The sequence below is a fragment of the Rhineura floridana genome, chromosome 8, assembly GCF_030035675.1.
Source record: "Rhineura floridana isolate rRhiFlo1 chromosome 8, rRhiFlo1.hap2, whole genome shotgun sequence".
In the NCBI taxonomy this organism is placed as follows: Eukaryota; Metazoa; Chordata; class Lepidosauria; order Squamata; family Rhineuridae; genus Rhineura; species Rhineura floridana.
In genome coordinates, this window is record NC_084487.1 from 118,962,165 (window position 1) to 118,986,863 (window position 24,699).

Sequence of the window (24,699 nt, forward strand, 5' to 3'; positions counted from 1 at the left end):
TCTACTGTATCGGAACACAGCCTCATTGTAAATTTCCCTTTTCTAGGAGAAGAAAGGTCCCAAGATCGGCGCGGAAACTCTTTTGCCAAGAGGGGAAGAACAAGCCAAATTCCTCAACAGCATGAAATAACTATGAAAAGTTCTTTCTCTCCTTTGCACTTGCCTTTTGAATTTGTCTCCTGTTTCTAGTAAGGTGCAGTGGGTCAGAGTTTCAAAATGAAGGACAAGTTCCTTCTGAAAGACACAGCAGTCATAACTCCACTTACCTAGGAGTAAGCCCCATTGGATTCAGTGAGGTAGATGTGGTTAGGATTGCAGCCTTAGTTACCTAACCATCTTTCCTCTGTGGAGTCTGAATGATCATTTGCTTTGGGCTTTCTTTATTCAGTCTGAAATGCTGAATGGGTGAACCTGATCATAATTTAGGATTTACCCTTCATTTGATTTCAGAAGAGGTACCTATTTTCTTAGATCACACATTGTATGTTTTCCTTGAAATGGAAGTGTAATAGAAGCACTTTCTCAGAAAGTTTCTGCAGATATGGTTGTGGCCACATCCAGCTCTATTAATCTGAAACTACCTCAGCAGCGCCACAAAAAACATTTACCAGGCTTTGTCTAGAGAGCAAGGTTTCACAGTACCTGGAAAGATGATGTTTCTCAACTATCTGTATTGAAAATAATTCTTTCTAGGACTAGCACCAAACTGTGGCTACTTGTACTTTGTCTTGGTAATATGCTCACCACACTAATGCATCTTCCCAAATACACACCTGGAATAATTATCATTCAAAGTCTTACTTTTCCTAATGAAGAAGAAAGAAGTATTTTGTGATTTAAATAAGACAAATTACCTTGTTTTAATGCATTTGGTTTTCAAACTTTTGCCCTAGCTTAACATTTAAAAATTATTCAAGTTTGTATCATGCCCAGATGCTTTTATCAGTAGTTTGGAGGGTGCAGAATGTTTCAGAGAGTGAACTGTCTACTCTAAAACATCATTTTCTGTGAAAACTCAGCAAGAAGCAAGGGGATCTCCAAAATTAGAACATAACAGTCATGTGAAATGGAACTAAAACTTCATAAACAATGGATAAGCTCAGAAAAAAATCCTGAGTTGTCTCTCCTATCTTCCCTTGTGGCATAATTTGGATTGGTAGCTTGAGCTGTGAATTTGCAAAAATCTTACCCATGTATATTTCACCACTTACTTTGTATCCCTTCAGGTTTGCCCATATTTACAATTAATATCAAAATTGTTTCCTTTTGTTACTTGTGACTTCAGTGACTCAACAAGGTATAACTGCTTGGTATGTTACTGGAATTTCTTGAGGACTACAGTGTTGTGATTAAAAATCTTACCTAGTTGTCTTGGAACCTTATGTATATGCTGCATAGTAAATGTATGGAATGGGCCGAAACAGGCCAGTATGTAATATTACAATAAACAATGATAAAAATCTGTGGCAGATTGTTTTGCATGTCTCTTCTCCCCCCCTCCCCTTGTTTCTTTTGGAACTTGTGAATGAGGTAAAATATCTTACTTTGCCCAAGTGCCGTATTTAGCTGTGAGCTTTTGAAGACTGTGCTTTGTCTACAGATGATAGCGTGAAGGGTAACTGCTGAAGAATTCAATAACATCATCTTTCTTAGCGCTGCTTAAGAAATGGCGGGGGCAGTGGTGGTCCTGGCTACAGCAAAGGTGAAGAGATGGAAGGAGGAATGACCCTGATTTCTAAATTGTTTCCTGACCAGTGTAATGCAAGTCAGAAGTCATGATGCATTCACTGTTCAGAGGTGCTACACATCTGAATGCTTTCAATTGGGACATTCCTTCCCCACTAGTGCCCATATGATGTGGAATTGCCTGTGGTGAAATATCTAAGCAAATCTGCTGAAATCAGCAACACCATCATTGCTTTAAAACCTAACTTCATCTTAGGCTGAGGAGGCATCAAAGCAACTGCTGGCTTGAAGGAGGAGAGAAAAAATACATTTGCTAGCACTTCTCTGTATCTATTTCTTGTCCTCTCGGTCTGAGTACAGCAGCTGCTCAGCATTCCCTTTCAGGCACATTGCCCTAAAATACAGAAAAGAAAAGGCACCTCTTCTTATACATTACACATCCTTTTTTTTTTTTTTTTTTTAACCTACTGGATTAACCCTGGGGGTTGGGAGGTGCATGATTTTGAAATGACTCTGCAGCCAGTCTGGTCATGCAGCTTGGGGGGATTCAGTACTGACCCCATTGATTTTGATCTTGTAATTGCAATTGCCCGAGAGTTGTCGCTGCAAAAGATAGTGGGATTATGAAGGTTGTGCAAAGGTCATGAGAAATAAGGTGCTGACCTAGAATTGCAGGTGGAGACCTAATGTCCTAGACGGAGTGGGCAGGGAGGGGGATTGTTGAAATGAAGAAAGAACAATGTGCATGCTTTTGAAAGATCAGTGCAGGAGTAACATAAAGGGCACTGAAATTACCAGCCTGGCATTTCTTTCAAATCATTAAGATAAAGGTGTTTGGAATTTGATGCAGCATGTTAAAAATGTGCTTTATAAAGGGCTGTGTTGTTTTCTTGCTGGAATAGCAGTAGGCCAGCTGCTAATGGAATTTCTAGGTAAGAAATGTTTACTTATCTGCTGGGTTATTTTCTAGACGCCAACTGCCAAGCACCCCTATCAAAAGCAAAGATGAATTCTACTCCTTCCATAATAACTGCATGTCTCATCAAACTTTGTTTTCATTAGAGGCTTTGCAGAGTTGCCCAGAACTTTTTGGATTTCTTTCCAGAGGAACAATTAACAATATTAGCTTTTCACATTTCTTGCTCTTCTCATTAGCTGTAAATGAATAAATAAATCTTGAAAACACCATATGTACATAGTGCGTCTGCACTGGCTTCCTATTTGCTTCCGGGCGAGATTCAAGGTGCTGGTTTTGACCTATAAAGCCTTACATGGCGTGGGACCTCAATACCTTGTGGAACGCCTCTCTCGCTATGAACCTACCCGTTCACTTCGTTCAGAATCTAAGGCCCTCCTCCGGGTACCAACCCATCGGGAAACCCGGAGGGTGGTTACGAGATCTAGGGCCTTTTCTGTGGTGGCCCCTGAGTTGTGGAACAGCCTCCCCAAAGAGGTACGCCTGGCGCCTACACTTCCATCTTTTCGGCGCCAGGTAAAGACCTTTTTATGCTCCCAGGCATTTTAATCTTCTTAACATTTTTAATCTTTTAATCTGTATTTTAATTTTTGTAGTATTTATTTTGTTTTTGCTGTGCTTTTCGTTGTTTGTTTGTATATGTTTTTGTATTTTTATTATGATATATTGTATTTTATTTTGTTTGTTCACCGCCCTGAGAGCTATTTCGCTAAGGGCGGTATATAAATTGAAATAATAAATAAATAAATAAATAGGAAGCATTGGTTTACAACTGGAGGGCATGCCATGGCTGCCTTGCTTTAGCACAGCAGGTGCTACTGCATCAAGAGACAAGATGCTGGCTAGCCTGGTGCCAGACTCAGTATAATGTTAAGTTAAGAATAGGAATGGATGGATCTGTTAACTTCAGTTCTCTTAGCTACTCCATTTTCCAATTTTATATTTAGTTCTCCACAGTTCTGCAGCAATTTGTTTTTTTTAATCATAGAAATTCATCAGCATTTTCGTGTGAATTTCTCCTAGTAAACACATTTTGCAAAGTAATTTTCTCTAATATAATGCATTTTGCATGTTATTTTCATTAATATATGCATTTGTACGCACGCTTTCCTCAATATATGACCGTTTGTATACATTACTTGGGGGAGGAACTGCACAGCAAAACTTGGAGATGTGTGAATTTCGAAGGATGGCTGTGTTTCAGTTCACATTTTTGGCAGATTCACCTTCAAATGTGGATTTAAATTGAATTTCTCCCCCAGCCCTAGATGAGAACGGGAAATTCTGGTGGATGCTCTGGGAAGGAATATGTGCCTCCCTGTTACCATAATACCAGCATGTCTCTCCCCCACACACACACCCCGTCTCTTATAAAAGTGCCTACTTGTGAAATTTGTCTGAGGTTTAGCCATCAGACATTGTGTCCAAACCTAATTTAGAGCTTGTTCTTGCTGGGGTGGTAACCCCATGCCTGGGCTGAACAGTTTGAGATGTCAGGTGGGAGTTTTCATGATGAAATGCCCCTCCATCCAAATAAATTCCTTACACGTATAAAACAGGTATGTTGGGGAGAAAGCTAGGCTAGAGCGCTTCTCTTTGACATCTAGTTTTCTATGTGAAGGACATGCTTTGTATGACTTGAACGCAGTGATAAATAAGTAAAAGACTTATTTGAGCACCAGTGTGGTGGGGTAGCTACAGTGTTGTACTAGGAGCTGGGATAGATCAGGTCCCACCCCGGCCCTGAAGCTCAATGGGTGACCTTGGGCCAGTCAGTGTCTCTCAGCCTAACCTACCTCACAGGGTTGTTGAGAGGAAAAACTAGGGAGGGGAAGAAGCGGGTGCACTACCATGAGCTCCTTGGAGGAAAGGTGGAATATAAATGTAGTAATAAACAAATGTAACTAAGGAAAGAGATTGCAAGAGGGGAATATATATTTAATAAACGAATACAATGGTAAGACAGTACTCTTTGCCCCATAGCCTAAAATCATTTGAAATGCTCTAGATACAGCAGAAGCTGGCATAGTTTCTTTTCAATGGCCCCATCAACATACAGTGCTTATTCTAGAATGCTGCTAAACCAAGGGTAGTTAAGCTTTTTTATCCCAAAGGCCACTTTTACCCTTGACTAACCCACTGGGAACTGCAAGCCAGCAATGGGTGGGCCACTCCACACTCTCACAGGGCATGCACACTTGTACTCAGGCACACAACACCCCTCACCTCATCTTTGCAGATCAGCTAAGGAGGAGAGGTGACCACCCCCTCCCACCCATCAAATGATCAAGTTGATGACTGAGAAGGGGGTGATTTGCATCTCCAACAGCATGCTAGATTGGGGGGGGAGGTACTTTCCCCCCCTTTTTTGCTGTCTCTACAATCAATGGGATCTTGGAGAGCCAGAAAAATGTGCTTGCAGGCCGCTTCAGCCCCCACAACCAGAGGGTTAGCTACCCCTATTCTAAAAGGAGCTGCTTAGATGTGTACAGGGCTGAAAGATGCAATCTTGCCTGCATAACGTTGCCCCGCTCTTTGAGGGCTAGAGGCGTCTACATACTAGTGCTTCATGATGGAGGCAAAGCAGCACTCTCTGAGCCATGTCGATACTAATATGAGGACTGATGAAGTAGGGCCAATAGAGAGAGATCGATGTGACCATGACTTCAAATAGGATAATAGTACTGCCAATTGCACGCTCAGCAGAGGTTTCCAGTTTGTATTGTTTTGTGGACTCCATTCTTCCCATTTGCGTTAAACGATGTGCCGGCTATATAGATATGGTGGGTAGAGGCCATCATAATGGTACTCACGCCACTGCTCAATCTGTTCTCGGCTTCTCTCATCCTGTTCTGTAGAGGAGAGAAAAATGTTAAAAGCTCTTTTAAAAAGAACAAACAAAGCTACACTGCCTGTTTACTGATAGTTCTATGTATCTGCATGGACAAACTTTTTAAAAATGCAGATACAGACATTTCCAAAAGCCTTTTGACCATGCCAGGCTTGGGGATAGCATCAGAAAAACCAGCAGATTAGCTGAGGTTGTTATGAGGTGCAAGGCCTGGAACTATAACTCCCACCCTATACCCCCCCCTTCGTATGGCTGGCTATGCAGTCCTGAGGTATTGTGGAAGGACAACAAGGCCGTTTTGGAAGCAACAAAAATAACTAAGAGAAACTGAAATAAAGTTATCTTCTCCTTGGCAGAGTTCCCTCATGAGCAGCAGAATCATTCCATTGTTCAAAAAAGTAGCCTGAGTTTCTCAGGGTCAGCAAGAAACACACACACACACACATATACACACACAATCACCTTATACCCAGGCCCCACCTTTGCAGGGGTGTGAGAGAGAAAAAGACTTTTAAAAAGAGGCTTGAATCTAGGAAGGGGGTGTGACACCCTTCCCTGGCTCTCCCTGTCAGGTTCCTACCTGCTCGTGGCTACTGCCTTTCACTAGGCACCACCAGGGACTCCACCAGTCTGGACTGTCCTTTTTTATGGTTTCTCTCTCCGCTCTAGCACAGATCTCAATAGATCCCCCTGCTAGGCAGCACCACCAGTCACGTTCTACAACCAATGTTCCCAGAGACCTTACCTGAGTCTCTCTATCCGGTTACATTCGTGACTGCGTGCCTATGCTGTTCCCAACCCCCTTGTATCAATGCAGATAACTCATAACTCGGGGTTGCTCTGGATACTTATAATGTTATCTTCTCCTCTTCACCGCTGCCACCATTTGTTACTGTTTCCCTTCAGCCTTGGTTATTACCTTACCCTCCCTTCTGGTCTGTGAAACCCCAGCCAAGGATCAGGCCTTCGGTAAACCAAAATAGTATTTATTAAATAACATTAATAACAAGATAACTTTGATAGTGATCTACAAGCTTATGGTTTCATCTATTACTGTGATATTTGACTTATTACTAATCCGAACTCCACCTCCCTCTTTCTCCACACTCTCCTGACATACACCAACTCACACCCACCTCCAAACTCCACCAAAACAACCCACTAACGTCCACCAAACACCTCTCAAACAACCCACTCACGTCCACCTAGATTCAACTGTCATCCTTCCATTTATACTCTCAGCCATCCAAACACTCAGCCAATCATCTAGCATTCTACTGCTCATTTACTCCCCCCCTCTTTCATTCCACTTACCACATATCTTCTATACAAACAACACTTACCATATATACATTAATACAGGAACATCACAGGGGGCAAATGGTGATCTGCGCTCCATCACATGTAAAAGGTAAGACTGCAGGAACGGAACCAGGAAGGGAGCCTGAGCCTTGGCCCAATCCTTGAGGGCAAGCAGGTTCCTTCCTGACTTCAGTTCAGAGCTCTTACACCTCACTCCAGCTGTATTCAACTGCCCACTCCTGGGCCTAGAATAGGTCATCTGTCCTACCTGTCACTCTTTATAGTAATGGGATCTCTTTGGTTTAAAGTTATGAATGGGTTAGGATATTAATGGTTAAGCTGCCACGCACCCAGTAATTTTGTAATGCTATTCTTCTCTTTCTCTCAATAAAATCAAGGTTTGCTTTATTTTGGTTTGGAGCTGCATTTCTTGGGTTATACATGCACCATTTAGGCACACTTCAGGGCAAAGCACTTGTTTTATCCCTAGCAAAAGATCCCCCTCCTCTCAAGAAGGTGTGTTTCATGGGACACGTGGGTGGCAAGTTCACACACTCAGGTTGCCAAGAGCACATGTTGTAACAAGGTGCCTGGTTTAAGACTTGGGGCTCATCTACACAGTGTTTTACTGTGTGTCTGTTGCTACTTGCATTCCCTTTTAATTTGCATGGTTCACATGATGTTACTGGCAAACAGAAGCTATCACACAGTTTCTCCCCTGTAAATCCATGTTAATTCAATCCTCTGATAATCCAAAAAGGGAAGGAAAAAAAGTTTTCACTCCCTATCTCTAGGGCTTGCAGACGCTTTGCTCCGATGCTTTTACGTGGGTGTGTCAATCATTCCCCTCTCCACGCCCACTCCCTCCTCCTCCTCCCTTCTTTCATTTAATTTCCTGTGGGATGAAGAGAAACTTCTGCTTCTCTCTCCCGTTCTGCAAGCTTCTTTTATGTTGCTGCAAACAGTGCCTATATTTTATTTCCCCCCCTAACTTGTGCACAAAAGCATAACACTGCTCAAAGATTTGTATTTCATCTGTATTGTACCAGTGAAAATACACTTCTGGGTTGTTGTTGTTTTAAATGAAACTTACTGGTAGAACAAACTGAGCATGCTCGGTTGCCTGATAAACAGAGGGAGTGGAAATGTTAAATTAGAGGGCGTGGTCTTTAGGAAACTGTGATTGATGCTTTCCGTCACGTGTGACTAGAAAACACTTTGCAGCTGGCATTGATCTCTTACTGTAGATGGTGTAAACAGAAAACAGAGGTAAAAAGAGCATCTTTAGCATGAAGTTATGCTCTCATGTGGATAAGCCCAAATTCTTGAAACAGAGATTGGACTAAGGCCCAGTTCTCCTTGTAGAGCAGCCTCAAGGCCAGAGTCAGGTGGAGGAAGCATGATTACATAGCTTCATGGTGCAGATTCATACAAGCACTCCAGATAAAAAATGTGTATGTGCCATTCGTAATACTCCTTACATGTTTCAGCCCACAGGACTTTTCTGTGATGTATGTATGAGAGTATGAAGTGGACTTCTGTCTAAGTACAAAAAGGGTATTGGGATTTTAAAAAAAAAGTTACTAAACCACAATTCCCAAGATTCTTTGGGGGTAGCAATGGGTATAAAATGAATATATATTCCGTAGATATGCCTTTTTATGAATTGGACGTACTGCAACCATCACAAATCTATTTATATCCAGCCTCCTCTTTCCCAGGGTTGAGGTGGCTTATAAAACATAACATAACAAACATATGGAGATAACAGATATTAATAACAGATCCTGATTCTATGGAAAAAATACACTGATTGTTCATGCTAGTGAATGTCAATTTCCCCCACTCTACCTATCAACAGAGAGAAGAAAACTGAGGAAAATATTGACTATGTTGTGGCCTTCAACACCTGTTTTACCTCATAGGCTGCATTCACATGCAATACTAAGCCATGACGCATGCTTTGATAAACCATGCAAGTACGTGCAGCCTGAGCCCTCCTGCTTCACTCCTCACTTCCTCTAGGAGGGCAACAAACCACAGAGTGGCTGGCTTAGTGTTACATCTCAACCCATAATTGTGGTTTGTTTCACACAAATGAGCTATGATTGTGGGTTTGGATGTAATGTCATGCCAGCCGGTCCATGGTTTGTTTGTCCGAATGGGAGAACAGAGGAGTGACCCAGGAGGGCTTGTGCATAGTATGGTTTAGTAAAGGATGAACCATACTTCATAGTTTATCATGATGTGCAAATGTAACCATAGAGAAGTGCTGTAAAATATTGAGGCATTTGTTAAGCTCTTCACCAACAGTATATTTTTAAGACCATCTACAAGTGAGGACCCATGACAATTCAAGGTATAAATGGGAGGATGAGAGTTGAGAGGGTGGTCGGTTGGTGAGAGTGGTTGGAGAGTCGTTTGTGGAGAGTTATTTGGATGAGTTGGTTGAGGGTTGGATTATATTTGGCTGATATTTAGACAGTATATATACGACCAGAAACATAAAGAGTGACACTATATGAAACCATACGCTTGTTAAACATTCCTAAAGTAATCTTGTTATTTCCTAGTGTTATCAAATAAATACTTTATTTGGTTTACCAAAGGCCTGATCCTTGGCTGGGGATATACAGACCAGAAGGGAGGGCAGGGTAATTACCAAGGGTGAAGGGAAACTGTATCTAATGGTGGCAGCGGTGAAGGAAGAAATTGTAACATCGTCAAGTATCCAGAGCAACCCAGGATTGTATGCTTTATAGAGAAATATACAGGGGGATTGTGGACAACAAGGGCACCCAGACACAAAGTAACAATAAGCTATAGAGAGACTGAGGCAAAGTCTCTAGCAGTATTGTTTACAGGGAGTGGCTGGTGGTGCTGCCTAGCAGTGGGATCTTGTGAGATCTGTGCTAGAGCGGAGTGAGAAAAAATAAAAACGACGATCCTGACTGGTGGTGTCCTGAGGTGGTGCCTAGTGAAAGGCGGTAGCCACAAACAGGTGGGAACCTGACAGGGGGAGCCAAAGGTGGGAACGTCACACCCACCACTTCCCTAGGTCATTGGTTCCATTGTCATACCACTCGTAACAGAAAGTTTTTCCTGATGTTCAGTCAAAATCGATCTTCTTATAACTTGATTCGTATTGATTATATATGTTTCATAAAAATTTTACTCTCAAATTAATGCACAGTTATTTCCAAATGGAGTCCCTCCAAATTTGTACACATTTTATTGTAAGTTCTTCACTTGCTATATTTTACAATAAAGTTCTTAGAAATGTATACAATAGAAATCAAACATCTATTTTGTTGGCTTTTTTAAAAAATGGGAAAAGTTGCAGCTTTGTTACATATGTTATCCGTGGGTATTCAAACCAGTGAGGTCCCTGATTATTTATGATTTTCTGGTCTTCACATTTTAAGACCTTAAGATTTAAATTATTACTAATTTTAATAATTTAATAACAATAAAATCTTTATGGTATACTAAGTTCAAACTAAGAAATCCATCCTTTTAAATTTCATAAGTACATCAAACATTACAATTTTATGTGCACATTTTCATATTCTAAGGCTGCAATTTTATACATAGTTATCTGGGAGTAAGTCTGATTGAACTAAGTTGGGCTTACTTCTGAGAAGAAAAGGACGAGATTGTGCTGTTAGAATAGAAAAATCATGGACAAAAATGAGTTCCCGCTACTCTAGCTTCAAAATATCTAGAAATTTGGCACTACCAGTATTTTTCAAGAATATCCACCATTATAGGGAAAGGGAACCCCTGAAAAAACACCTGGATTTTCCTGTCTGCTTCACTTTAGTTAACACACCAGACATGCACAGTCCATGGAAAGAGCAGCATTCTCTTTGGTCAGTACTTGGAATGCCAGAGAACAAGATCTGACTGAAAATGTCCTCTCATATTCATGTTCCCTGCCCCTGTGACATGGCTGTACTGTTAAAAGCAACATAATTTCGTTAGAAGGAAAACATCGGTATAGGAAGAAGTACTTTCATTTGTGGTTGAGAGAAGCAATCAAAACATAAGGCAATTGTTCACACGGATCTTGATGCTCACTTTCAGGAATTCAGAAGCCACTCCATGTCATACCAGTTGCCCATGATCTAACGTGTTTGTAGGGCATTAGGTACTGATGTCACCTAATTAACCAATTGTTGCAGAGAAGCAGTGGCAACCAGTAAAACTGGCAACCCCATTAAACACACAGAAGCCTGATTAGGAAAAAAAGTTGGCATCACTTATTCTAACCTTATTTCAATTAATAAGCCATTTAATAAGCAAGTTGCATGTGAATTCTTGCCCTTTTAAAGGAAGTGTGATTTCTTATTTATTAGGATATTTATTCCCTATTTATTTTTTTATTTTGTTTAGAACATTTGTACCCCACTTTTCAGCCAAAAAGACTCCCAGCACGGCTTCAGTTAAAACAGGGCAGTCCCTACCTGCAGGTTTGCAAAAGGAAAGAGGAAAACAAACAAACTCAGGTGCCAATTTTTAAAGTTAAATTATAATTTGTATAATGAGCAGCTGGAAATAGGTCAGGGGCATGAGATGCTTGATGAAGCTGGTCTTTCAGCAAAGCTGATAGAAGTCCTGCTTCTCATCTCTCCCACTGGGTTTTCCACTGAGTTTCTCATTTTCAATTTCAGATTTGCCTGATGAGTTATCAACATAGCCTTCTCAAAACACAGTCAAATTCATTTAACAAAAAAAAGTTTGGTTTAACATGTTGTGCTAAGGGCTTTCCATGTTCACTCAAGCTCTGCAAAGCTGGGAAATAATAGCTATTAAGGGCCATGCTCTTAACAGGTGTGTTATTTAGGCAATATTAATATGCTATGGGTATCCTATCCTGTGATTAGTTCCAGTTTCATCACCTCTTTGGAGCTGGATGGCTGTTAGTGGCAGAATGGTGTGCCTAAGTCCCAGAATTGTTCCTCAGTTCTACTGTGGTGGCCTCAGTGGTTCAGAGTTTCTTTTTCCAGCTCTGGCTGTGCCTAGATAGGAATAACCTGGCCACACTTATCCATGCCTGGTGTCAGCTCTATACTGCATCAGCAGTGCCGGTGGGGGGGCTGGAAATTCCTGGGTGGTTGGCAGGGAAGCAAAGTCCTTAGCCGGCAGTCTGGTCATAAATCTGCCAGGTCTAGGAGGAGGGGAGCTGATAAGGGCCAGGCTTGTCCGAAGCGTACTTGCCGAGTCAGGAGTCCAGAAGTGAGGTCAGTAGAGGTCCGGGATCAAGTGCCAAGGGGTCAGTCCGAAAGAGGGTGCCAGGAAACTAGGAACACACAAGCCACGCCTGACGTTGCAGTCAGCAACAAGCTGCAGCCAAGGTGTGCCGTATCAAGAGCAAGGTTGACAGCAGGTGTGAGTCCTCAGCATTTGGGCCTTAAGGAGACAGGCCTGCCTCTCTTCTGCCTGACCTTCTGCTGTCTACGTTCTGCAGGTGAGGGGGGAGTATCCTGTTCACTGTCTGTGTCTGGCTGCAGGGACTCTGCTGTATCTGGGGTGCTCTGCAGCTGAGGAGGAGAAGGAGCTGGATTCTCAGGAGGCTCCTCCGTGTCTCCTTCTGAGTCTGCTGCTCCTGGGTCTGCTGCTGTTACTCCCGAGTCGTCCTCATCTGAGGAGTCCTCTGACGGGGCCATGACACCTGGTAACCTCCTGTTTGGGTTACTGCAATTTGCTCTAGGGCTACCTTGAAGACAGAATGCAGCGGCTAGAGCAGCCTTTCCCAACCAGTGTGCCTCAAGATGTTGTTGGACCACAACTCCCATCATCGTCAAGAAAGATGGGAGTTGTGGTCCAACAACATCTGGAGGCACACTGGTTGGGAAAGGCTGGGCTAGAGAATTAACAGGAACATCGGCAAGGGACCATGGTACTCTGGCTCTTAAAAAAATCTGCACTGGCTACTTGTTAGTCAGTGGGCCCAATTCAAGGCTGTAATGCCAAGGAACAAAGTCCTGAACAGCTTGGGACGTGGGTACATCAAGGAACGCCTTTCCCCATACAATCCTGTCCAGGCTCTGAGGTCAGTTAGGGAGGTCCTTTTGAGTATATCATTATTGGTAGAGGTAAAAAAAAAAAGCAACGACTCCCCAGAGGGTCTCCTTGGCAGTAACACCCCAACTGTGGAGTCCTCTTTCCCTCGGATCTCTGAATGGCCCCTACTCTGTATGTTTGCTGGCACCAACTGAAGGTGTTTCCCTTTCGGCAGGCTTTTGGATAATAGTACATCTGGATTGAAGGATTGCAATATTTTGCAGTTTGGGGTTTTAAAATTGTATTACTTATATTTTTGTTCTGAGTGACCCATTCTACGTGTGATGATGGGCAGGATATCAATCTTATAAATAAAATAAATACAAATCTATCAGGTACTGCCTGGAGCAGGTTGCTTCACCCTGGTGCATGGCAGAGGCAGCCATGGTCTGTTGTGCACTTCATAGTGTAGGAGAGAGCAAACAAGCTTAATTTCATTTTCTTGTAGGGCTCCGGTGCATTTAAAAACTCAACTGTATTTACTATTGGGCTAGTAATATAACTGCCAGAAGAGGATCCACTGTCAGGTGTTCAGTCAGTACTGGTTGGATCCAGAGGAGCACTAGCCAGGATGGTACTGATTAGCATCATGCTATATTGCTTTTTGGGGAGCTGGAGGGAGGGAAGGTGTCAGGAAATTCAAGGCATTTTTTATGGGGCCTGAGAAAAGCTACAGTCAGATAACGGCAATAGAAAACTCCATCCAAATGTTCGTTTTGACAGGGGTGTCGAAACTGAATCAGAACTGCCACCCTTGCCAATTTAACAAAATAGCTACTGCCTCTGGACAGCAGATAAACGCATCAGGGCACTACCTATGCACAAGATACTGGAACTTAACAGCTAAAGGTAATATTTAGAAGACTTTAGCTGCTCTCTCTCTCTCTCTCTCTCTCTCTCTGCCCACCTCTCAAAATGCTTTCAGAGTTCCTTTTAAAATTCAAGACATGATTGTGTTCTTTTGAACAGCCCTAACGAAATCAGAACAATTGGCAACCTTAGACAAGAAGGAGCTTGTTGTGTGCATCCTAGCAGTATTAAGTAACTCACATGTTAAGAACAATTATCTTAAAAAACTATAGATAAAATCTCATGAAATGGAGCCTCTTGCAACAGTATCCTGAAAGCAAAGAAAGATTCCTTCCTTAGCAACACTTGGACTTCAAGTGAACCCTACTATCGTCACTCCAAGCCAGAATTTAAGTTAAGGAAGCATCCAGGAGGCATTTATTTCAAGCACGCGTGGCTAACCTGTAGCCGCACACACTATCGATGTTGCTGGACTACATCTCCCATCGTCCCCGACCATGGTGGCTGGGGCTGGTGGGACCCCAACAACATCTGGAAGACCATTCCTTGGTTTAAGGGATACAGTGGTGCCTCCCCTAATCTTCCCCTTTCTTCATTGTGCCCTGCAGATTGCTAGGATATCAATACACAAACTTTGCTCTACTGGGGAACTGCAATGATCAAAGGTGCCCCAAAATCATGGAAAACATCTAACTCCCCTTTTGTTGTTATGGCTAAACCCCCTGTGGTCTTACCATCACGCTCTTCCTCAACAAAGTTCTCAAACGCGTTCCTCTGCTCCTTATAGTACTCCCTCCTTTGTTCATCTGCAGCCAGCATCTGGCGGGTCTCCGCTGCATTAAAAGGTATGCATAATATTAGCCAGCAGGCCTTAAAAGGAACTGGAGGATGCTTTGTTACTGAATCACTTCAATATAAAGTTTCTATCACCTCTCTTGACTGTAAGTCTTTAAGTGGCATCTCTTTGGCTTTACTGTGGACCCAAAATGGATAGCCTCCAGCTCACATGCCATGTGCAAGTCCCAATATACTTTTATATTTTAAAATAGAAAATGACATTAACTAACACTATCCAATTATTGGATTAACCCCAGCTATTTGAAAGCTAATCCAAGTAAAATCCAAAAAACCCCTTTACGTAGCAAGAGTTATGTGTCTTCGGAATAAGTATGCGAAAACAATCCAAACTTGTAATATTTAACAGTTTCCAAACCAGCCACCTTATTTTGCTTCCCATTGTAGTGAGCAGCATGGCTTGCATGGTTCACTTTCATCCTCAGGAGGTTTTTGATCTGCGATACCTTTTATAAACCTGTATTCTGATTTTAACATAACGCATTCTGAATTGCGAGGGGTTAATCTGAGAGGATTTAGTGTGTAAATGATTCCACATTGTGGCATGGATTTAGAACTGAGTGGCCTTCTGATACCTCAGGCAATTCTATGTATATTGGAATACTTGCACTTCAGCATACTCATGACACTCTTCATGACCCCAGTTGATCATTAAAAGGCAGCTATCACAATGACACATCAGATGAGACCCCAATAGCTTGAAATTGTTTACATTGCAGTATATTTGTTGCTGAGACACAAACTCGGGGAAGGAGTGTTCAATTCTACTCCAACTTATTTGGAGGCTCAGCAAAAGTCATCACATAATATAATGTTGTTGGAAAAGTGGTAGTGCTTTCTCATAGTTCTATGCGAAGACTCTGCAAGGAACATTTCACACCCTACACTTTTAGGTATGCACCTAGTGCTATAATTCTATGTGCAGGTACATGGGAGAAAGCCCCATGGAACTCAGTGGGTCTTACTTGTGAATGAACATCTATGGGTTTGGGCTGTTAAATGTTTGCACATACGCCTCAATGTTAATTGTGAATGTGGCAAATGTGTTCGCAAACACATTACGTTCAGCTATACTCGGGAAGCCAGGGAGGCTGCCTCAGCAGGGAGCTGCAGCCATACACTTTATGGGAAACTTGGATTTACTTTTATAATATGTAATATGTGGCATGGTCCTCTGATCCTTAAGGCAAACAGAGCATAGGCAATGGTGCTGGGAAGAATGTAATGCTTCCTCATTTTGTGGCCCTTCAGGGCCAGTTTATACAGTCTGCAGAATCAAATAGGAAAGGTTTTGTTTGACTGAAAGCATAAAGGTGTTTCCAATGTTAGTCATACTCAGAGTAGACCCACTGAAATTAATGAACAAGAAAAACAGAGGTTATTTATTTTAATGGGTCTACTCTGAGTAGAATTTAGTTGGATACAACCCAGTTATTTTTTTTAATGGATGGATGGATAGATAATCCCCCACAGAACCAGAACCTGGTTGGCCACTGTGAGAACAGGATGCTGGACTAGATGGGCCACTGGCCTGATCCAGCAGGCTCTTCTTATGTTCTTATGTTCTTAGAAAGTACTCCTGATATGTAGAAAAACAGCATGTCAGGAATAAATGTTTTGCTTGGCCATCTCCCAGACAATGCTAGTACATTTTTTTTAATGTGCAGGATTTTATTTGGGGGTGAGGAGTAATCCTATATGCAAACCAATACCTGCATTCTGTTATTCTGTAGCAGTCCGATCCAGCAAAAGCTTCAATGCTGAATTCTGCAGATTCTATAAACAGCTCAGTGAAGACTGACCTCTGAGTGATGTTCTTAAAAGAGAGAATGGAACCTTTCCTCTTATGTCAGTCTGTCACTATCTGGTAGGAAGATCTGTACTGGAATGAAGGCTTAGGACCTGTCCAGGGTGCTGCCTCAAACTACATGAGGGTTTCCACACCGCTCAACTATCCCTTATCAAGGTGCATCACACTGGCTGTTCCTTGCATGATTGAAGTCAAAGGTATTAAAAAAAGATTACTAATATGCTACTTCAGTGATCCTGTGCATTGATTTTGTTGTTTTTCAATATAGCTATAATTGGTATTGGAAGAACTCTATAAACGAGATGCAAGGATAACAGATTCATTCATGGAGGAAGCATATGATGAAGAAAAAGAAATTTTAGAATGTGAGGTGAAAGCTGCTCTTAAAATGCTTGGAAGAAACAAATCACCAGGAACAGATGGCATACCAATAGAATTGCTACAAGCTACTGAGACTGAATCTGTCCAAAGTTTGATAAAAATCTGTCAACAAATATGGAAAACTAAACAATGGCCCACAGACTGGAAGCGTTCAATATATATCCCAATTCCAAAGACAGGGGATCCCAGGGAATGCAGTAATTATCGAACTATTGCCTTAATATCCCATGCAAGTAAAGTAATGCTCAAGATTCTACAACAAAGGCTCTTACCATATATGGAGCGAGAAATGCCAGATGTCCAAGCTGGATTTAGAAAAGGAAGAGGCACCAGAGATCATAACTGAATGGACCAAGGAATTTCAGAAGGAAATCACCCTGTGCCTTATAGATTTCCGCAAAGCGTTTGACTGTGTAGATCATGAAAAACTATGGAATGCTTTAAAAGAAATGGGGGTGCCACAATATCTTATTGTCCTGATGCACAACCTATACTCTGGACAAGAGGCCACTGTAAGGACAGAATTGTTGGCGTGTGTGCGTTGTTGCGTGAAACAGCATACATTACGTTGGAGTTAAGTTGAGCAAGAAACTTCTTCAGAGCATTAGAGCATGTTAAGAGTCTTTTATTAAGGCTTTTCAGCAGTTTTCCCCCCCTCTAGCTCTACAGCACATTTCTCTCCGAAAGCAAAAGTAAGACAGCCTCTCAGGTCAGAGGCATGATGCAGAAGGACACAACTCACAGACTCTGTTAGAACTTTCCCAGTCTATATCTTGATGATTACCATAACAACAGCCTTCACTGTCCGTTCCCAGACTGGCAAAGACATAACTCCCCCCTAGTTACAGTTTTGCAGACTTGATGGAAAACTACTAGGCCTCATGCCAACAAGCCCCCCTTTTTCCCATCATGTCTGTCAATTACAAAAAAATCTCCACAATACATCTCCACAATACATAGTCATACAGTAATACATTTCTACAATACCTCTTGCAATACATTTCAATACATTGCATCATACATTTTCAGTTCAGTATAGTTCAAAATTACATCTCAGTACAGTTCAAAACTTTATTCACTCAAACTTTGGTTGTACACATGTCAAATACAAAGTGTCAGCATCCATTTCCACCAGTTTATGCATTCCAGGACTGGATACTAACCCCACGGTAAATATTTCAGGCGGTTTGCCTAAATTTGCTCTTGTAGAGCGTCTTAAAGGAACCAGAGCTTCGGCTCTCTCTGCTCCCCCCATTTGTGCTTGTGCTTGGCACCACGTGCCCAGGATCTTCTATTTCCTCAGCTTTTCGTTTCTTTGATCTGCGTTTTCCACAAATGAGCTCATTCAAAGCATCTCTGAGAGGAATTTGTGTACCTTCCACTTTAATGTCAAAATCTGGCTTAAATGTCTGTGATTGTGTTCGTGTTTGTTTGTCATTTGACCCTGTAAGAATAACTGTCTGCCTTTGATCCCAAGGCTTTTCTGAGACTTTAATGCTTCTGCTCAGAAGTAACTGCTGTGTTTCTGGACACCAAACTCTGTAATATGCATTCTGAAATCCCAAAACAAAACCTTGCTGTGCTCTGGGTGCAAGCTTGCCCCTCCTTTTTCCCTGTGGAATGTGGATCCAGCACCTTGCCCCAAATTTTTGAATGTGTTCTATTTTAGGCTTTCTGCCAGTAAGTTTATCATAAGGAGACATTCCAATAGCACTGTGTAACACCCTGTTGTGAATGTAATTCGCATAAAGAATTGCTTCTGCCCAGAAAGAATTCCCTAAACTGCAATCCATCAGCATGGCTCTCATTGCTTCCCCAAGCACCCTGTTTTTGTTCTCTGCAACCCCGGTGGAAGGTTTAAGTGCTATTTTCTTACTTGCCAGCACTTCATGCAATGCTTTACCCATGAATTCTTCTCCCTGGCCTAAGTGTATAGCCCCCACCGTGATGCCGTGTTGAGTTTCGATTCTCTTAATGAACAGTTTCAGCTTCTGCTCAGCTTCACTTTTGTGCTTTAACAGAAAAACATGACAAAATCTTGAAAAATCATCTACCAGTACCATGAAGAATTTCGCACCTCCTCGTGAAGCATTTATTGGCCCTGATAAATCAACATGAACTAGCTGGTAGGGAGCTGTTGTGGTTCTCTCAGCCTCCTGGTTTATTGGTGCAATAGTCATTTTAGCTTGATTACATGCATCACAATCCATTAACTGTCCACAGTCTTTTAAACGCATGTTTTCACTGTGCAAAGGGGTTTTCTTTATCGTGTCAAGGTTTGCATGCCCCAGCCTCTGATGCCATTCATGGACGCAGCCCTGATGTACCTGTGCCTCAGCATTTAACACAGCACACCCTGCTTGACTGCTCTTTATTACAAACTGTGAATCATTAAGGCTTCCCTGCATGCACACTTTATTTCCCCTCATTACAAAACATTGGTCTTTGTGGAACAAAATTGAATAATTACAACTCACCAGTTTGCTCACTGACAAAATATTATGAGCCAATTCAGGAACAAACAAACAATCTGACATTATCCCAAGCTTGTCAAACTTCACCAGTCCACGGGCTTCTACCCGTTTATGTGATCCATCAGCAAGTTGCACAAAATCCTGCACTTCTTCTGAAGTGCAAAACAAACTTCTGTCTTTAATTAATATATGGCTTGCCCCACTGTCAAGAAGCCAATTAACAGGTCGTAAATCTTGAGACTTCTGTTTACAAACAAAGTTCACACTGCCTTGCTTCAAGCCTCCGTCCCTGGAGTTGCGCTTGACTGGACATTCCCGCTGTAGATGCCGTCGATCTCCGCAAATAAAACAAGCCTTCAGCCTCTGTTGCTGCTCCTGTTTATTATCCTTCGGCACGGCATTTTTCACCTCTTGCCTCCTGACAGCTTCCATAGACTCGGCTCTTTTCGCCTCCCGTCTCCGCTGCCATTCTTGGGTCAAATCCTGCAACGCGTCCCACATCTGTTTTGCCGACGGCTCATCTCTCACACTCATCAGTTGAGAATCCGATAGAGCCAAGATTATAAACGCCCACACCCTCTTTGGAACTCCGTCTGCCGTTCAGACCAGCAACTTACTCCCGTGTAATGCGCTGTGGATCTGGGCCCATAACCCCTGTTGGTGTGTGTGCGTTGTTGCGTGAAACAGCATACATTACATTGGAGTTAAGTTGAGCAAGAAACTTCTTCAGAGCATGTTAAGAGTCTTTTATTAAGACATTAAGGCTTTTCAGCCGTTTCCCCCCCCTCTAGCTCTACAGCACATTTCTCTCCGAAAGCAAAAGTAAGACAGCCTCTCAGGTCAGAGGCATGATGCAGAAGGACACAACTCACAGACTCTGTTAGAACTTTCCCAGTCTATATCTTGATGGTTACCATAACAACGGCCTTCACTGTCCGTTCCCAGACTGGCAAAGACATAACTCCCCCCTAGTTACAGTTTTGCAGACTTGATGGAAAACTACTAGGCCTCATGCCAACAAGAATATGGAGAAACCGATTGGTTCCCAATCAGAAAGGGTGTGAGACGGGTGTATTCTATCACCCTATTTGTTTAATCTATACATGGAAAGCAGGATTGGACCAAGATAAAGGAGGTGTGAAAATTGGAGGGAGAAATATCAATAATTTAAGATATGCAGATGATACCACACTACTAGCAAAAACCAGTAATGATTTGAAACGAATGCTGATGAAAGTTAAAGAGGAAAGCACAAAAGCGGGACTACAGCTGAACATCAACAAGACTAAAATAATGACAACAGAAGATTTATGTAACTTTAAAGTTGACAATGAGGACATTGAACTTGTCAAGGATTATCAAACCTTGGCACAGTTATTAACCAAAATGGAGACAATAATCAAGAAATCAGAAGAAGGCTACGACTGGGGAGGGCAGCTATGAGAGAACTAGGAAAGGTCCTCAAATGCAAAGATGTATCACTGAGCACCAAAGTCAGGATCATTCAGACCATGGTATTCCCGATCTCTATGCATGGATGTGAAAGTCGGACAGTGAAAAAAGGGGATAAGAGAAAAATCAACTCATTTGAAATGTGGTGTTGGAAGAGAGCTTTGTACATACCATGGACTGCGAAAAAGACAAATAATTGGGTGTTAGAACAAATTAAACCAGAACTATCACTAGAAGCTAAAATGATGAAACTGAGGTTATCATACTTTGGACACATAATGAGAAGACATGATTCACTAGAAAAGACGATAATGCTGGGGAAAACAGAAAGGAGAAGAAAAAGAGGAAGGCCAAAGAAGAGATGGATTGATTCCATAAAGGAAGCCACCGACCTGAACTTACAAGATCTGAAGAGGGTGGTTTATAACAGATGCTATTGGAGGTGACTGATTCATAAGTAGTAATTGAAGACACATAACAACAAATAATTGTATTATAATAGAATTCTCTTGAGTTGAGGTTATGGATCAGTGGGGAAGAGATGCAAAGGAAAGGGTTCAGGCTCTGGCAAGGCATGCTGCACAATGAGTAAACCACATGTTTGGTTTTTCTTTCATGCATTTATGTGCTGGCTGTGCAAATATGATGGGTAAGAAAACAGAGAGTCTTGTCTAGTATATGATTATCTCAGAACCAGAAAAGAACTGTTTCTTAAGGGGTTTTTTTGTGGCAGACATGTTTGGTGGTATAGATGCGGGAGAAACTGGGGTCAGTTTTCATTTAAATCTGAATCTATCAAATTTGCCCTTTCTGAAACAATATGAGAAATGAAACACAGCCATCTTTCAAAATGCACACTTATCCAGATTTTGTGATGCAGTTCTCCAGTCAAACAATGTATACAAAAATGCATATTTGTTTGTTTGTTTGATTGATTGATTTATATCCCACCCTTCCTCACAGTGGGAGCCCAGGGCAGCAAACAAAAGCACTAAAAACACTTTAAAACATCATAAAAACAGACTTTAAAATATATTAAAACAAAACATCTTTAAAAACATTTTTTTAAAAATAGAAATAAAAACCAATAAAAAAGCTTTAAAAACATCTTTTAAAAAAGGTTTAAAAACATATGTTTTTTTAAAAAGAAGGTTTAAAAACATATTAAAAGCAATTCCAAAAGCAAAAGCATATATTAGGGGCAAGTATGCACAAAAGAATACATATATTAGTGAAAAACATACAAAAGTAATATTACATTAGGAGAAACTGCTTGCAAAAATTTGCACATTACTTATTTATTTATATCCCACCCTTCCTCCCAGTAGAAGCCCAGGGTGGCAAAATTACATTTAAAAATGTATTTAGAGAAATTTGCCCTAAAATGCTGCAGAATTTTCATTAGGATTTTTTTTTAATTGCCAATTGCTGCAGGAAAGTGGAGAACAGAACTTAAGATTGAAAAAAATGAGAAAATGAGAGATCTGAAATGGAAAGATCCTTCCACCCCTGTTTAGTAGTCAGTTCCAGCTGCTTGATGTCCTGGGGATGCTGAGAAAATGAACTACAGGCTCCATCATTCTTGTGCCTCACTGTGTGTGCATATGTCTCTATGCTATGCTATGCTATGCCATTTGCGTGCAAGAACTTGGAGGGGAAGATCTGGCTGCTTACCCCTTAAGCTGTCTAGGCATGTTTTTACATGCTGGCCCTGGGGGAGTGCTGCACACTACTTGCTTTATGTTACTGAGCTAATGACAAAATTGCAAAAACCCAGGGAGGGGAGAGAGATGGAAAAAACTTCATCTCCCAAGGTGGCAACATTGTCTGAGCCAGCCCTTATTGCTAGGAGGCAGAATTAATCATTATACTTTTCAAGCAATACCTCTTACGGCATTTCTACACCACAGACTTAAACTGCTTCTTAGCCATTCCTCCTCCCCCTATAGTTCTGTGCAACAACGAGGGACATCTGACATACGCATCTCAACCAGCTCAGAAAATTAGTTGGGGGAAGCCATGGTATAATACTATGTTTATAGGTCTGTAAGCTGTATCCACTATAGTTTAGATTTTTTTTAATCCACAGAATAGTCAACATTCTCTACAAAAAGCATATACAGAGGATCATATAAGAAACAGAATACCAAGAGTCTTTAAAGCCCTTAAATTTAAAACTCTAAAAATTTCAACCTTTCATGCTAGCTGAATGAGTATGTCTTAACAGAATGTCATTACCATGGAGTGATCTGTGAGGCTTTGCCTTCTGTTAGACATTAGCTGGGCATGTAGATTGGTTGCCCTTCCCAACTGCAGGAGAAATAAAAAGGGTGTTTGGTTGTTTTTTATTTTAAATGACATCAGGTGTGCATTTCTCTCAATGCTGTTTGCAGTTCAACCAAGGAGGGCTGAAATTGCTGCCCTGGGCTCCTGCTGGGAGTAAGGGCGGGATATAAATCAAATAATAAATAAACAAATAAAACAGGTCTTTCAGTTTGATGCTTGAGACCTATTGCCTGTTCAGCCTTCTTCTGTAAGTAAACTGCAAAAGCAGTCAGAGCAGGTCTTTCTGTATTGCAACTAGGTATAGCAACTTCACCACGTTGTCCTGTACCTCCCACTATATCTTCCTAATTACTCCCTAGACCAGTATATGGTTTAACTAGTTAAGAAACACCCCTCACTTTCAAATACATTTGGCAGATAATGCTGTTTCCATTTTCAGAGCAACATCCTGGCTAATTTAGAAATTCAGCCAGTAAATATGCATATTAAGAAATTAAATGAAAACCCCAGCCACCAAGAATTTTTTTCAAATGCTAACTTCCATTAGCAGACTTAAATTTATTGTGTTTCCTTTACTGATGCCTAATCTGTACATTTTTTAACCCTTCTGCTATCATTTTTTCCCATCCCTGCACCAGCCTTTCACATCCTACCGCCTATTTATCAAGAATCATCCTATTCAACTGTAATGGACAGAGTAACCAATGCATACGTGTGTGCCCTAGTATCAAAATCAGAAAAGTGAGGAATCTCTTCTGATCCAAAACCACTCTTCTCTGATCAGTTAATAAATTCTTTCACAGTGTGGCAGACAATTTAGGAATTGCCAAAAAACACACACCAAGAGATGAAAGGAACATTAAATAAATCTCAGCTTTCCATAATCATCTTCCAAATAGTCTCACCATTGAGCTCGTCTCTGGACTTGGTAGATCTTTTGCCTCGCTTCTTGAAAAAGTTAGAGGCATCTGATTCCTGCATGAAGATTCTCTTTTTCACACCTGGAAGCAGAGAAACAAATGGGTCTGACCACTGGTGAGAAACTGGGAGTGTGGAGGTTATTTATAAAAGTGTTAAAAACAAGCATATGTCTTATTCATATTCTTTCTCCCTTTCCAAAAGCAATGACTTTTGAAACTTACTTCCCTTCCTCAATTCTCCAGCTGCTGCTTTCTTGGAACCCACAGCCACAGTATCACCTCTTTCAAGAACTAGACAAGGCAAATGTACAAATTAGCTTTTGAATTTAGTGAAAAAGTTAGTATAGAATATCTTGGAGAAAATCACAGATGTGGATTTAAAACTGCTACCTGCTAAAGCCCTGCCAACCTTTCATTATAATCTGCCTAAGGTAGTTACGCTTTTCAACCTGCTTCAGGTAGCAAATGCATTAAGATCCAATCCATATCCTGGACACAGTTCAAAAATAGTTCCTGGTGTAGCTGGATGCTGAAAATCCTTTAGCAATAAGTAACCTGATGGGGAAGTCTCTCAGTCTCATTAAACTGGCAAATGCTGCCATCCATTACCCTATAGCAACAGAGTAGGCTTTAGATTATTCTTTGCTGAAATTCAACCTTTCCTCATAGATATTACTGCAAATCATACATACCAATCAGAAGCCCAAAAGTCATGAGACAGAAAAGAAAAAGCACTTGTCTGCAGTCCATCTTTGCTGTGTTCCAGCTGGCACAGTAATGAATGTCACTGTGACTTTTGGAGAGGTGCTTGCAAAAAGAAAAAGAAAAAG

General features: G+C 41.4%; 2 protein-coding genes across 8 annotated transcripts in view; one reads left to right on the forward strand and one right to left on the reverse strand.

Moving 5' to 3' along the window:
• MCM10 (minichromosome maintenance 10 replication initiation factor) overlaps nucleotides 1–1,464 on the forward strand; it is a 39,718-nt gene extending 38,254 nt beyond the window's left edge. For all 6 annotated transcript variants that reach the window (XM_061582266.1, XM_061582265.1, XM_061582267.1 and 3 more), the window contains one exon: nucleotides 47–1,464. In XM_061582266.1, the coding sequence (XP_061438250.1) occupies nucleotides 47–130 (84 nt within the window). In that variant the 3' untranslated portion in view covers nucleotides 131–1,464. The remainder of the gene's footprint in view (nucleotides 1–46) is intronic.
• Nucleotides 1,465–4,579: 3,115 nt separating this feature from the next.
• UCMA (upper zone of growth plate and cartilage matrix associated) lies at nucleotides 4,580–24,699 on the reverse strand. 2 transcript variants are annotated; one of them, XM_061637869.1, is made up of 5 exons: nucleotides 24,562–24,699; nucleotides 24,092–24,160; nucleotides 23,855–23,950; nucleotides 14,426–14,524; nucleotides 4,580–5,514 (listed from the first exon to the last, which is right to left on the reverse strand). In XM_061637869.1, the coding sequence occupies exons 1-5, from the start codon at nucleotides 24,617–24,619 to the stop codon at nucleotides 5,417–5,419; spliced, it is 420 nt and encodes a 139-aa protein (XP_061493853.1). In that variant the 5' UTR covers nucleotides 24,620–24,699; the 3' UTR covers nucleotides 4,580–5,416. The 2 variants fall into 2 exon arrangements, with proteins under 2 accessions (XP_061493853.1, XP_061493854.1); XM_061637870.1 differs by lacking the exon at nucleotides 24,092–24,160.

What these genes read in the sequence shown, in the direction of transcription:
- UCMA (XM_061637869.1), bottom strand. Translation starts at nt 24,619, where the DNA reads ATGGACTGCAGACAAGTGCTTTTTCTTTTCTGTCTCATGACTTTTGGG. An exon ending in GACTTTTGGGCTTCTGATTG is followed by an intron (nt 24,161 to 24,561) that starts GTATGTATGATT and finishes TGCCTTGTCTAG; the next exon opens with TTCTTGAAAGAGGTGATACT. An exon ending in TGGAGAATTGAGGAAGGGAA is followed by an intron (nt 23,951 to 24,091) that starts GTAAGTTTCAAA and finishes CTCTGCTTCCAG; the next exon opens with GTGTGAAAAAGAGAATCTTC.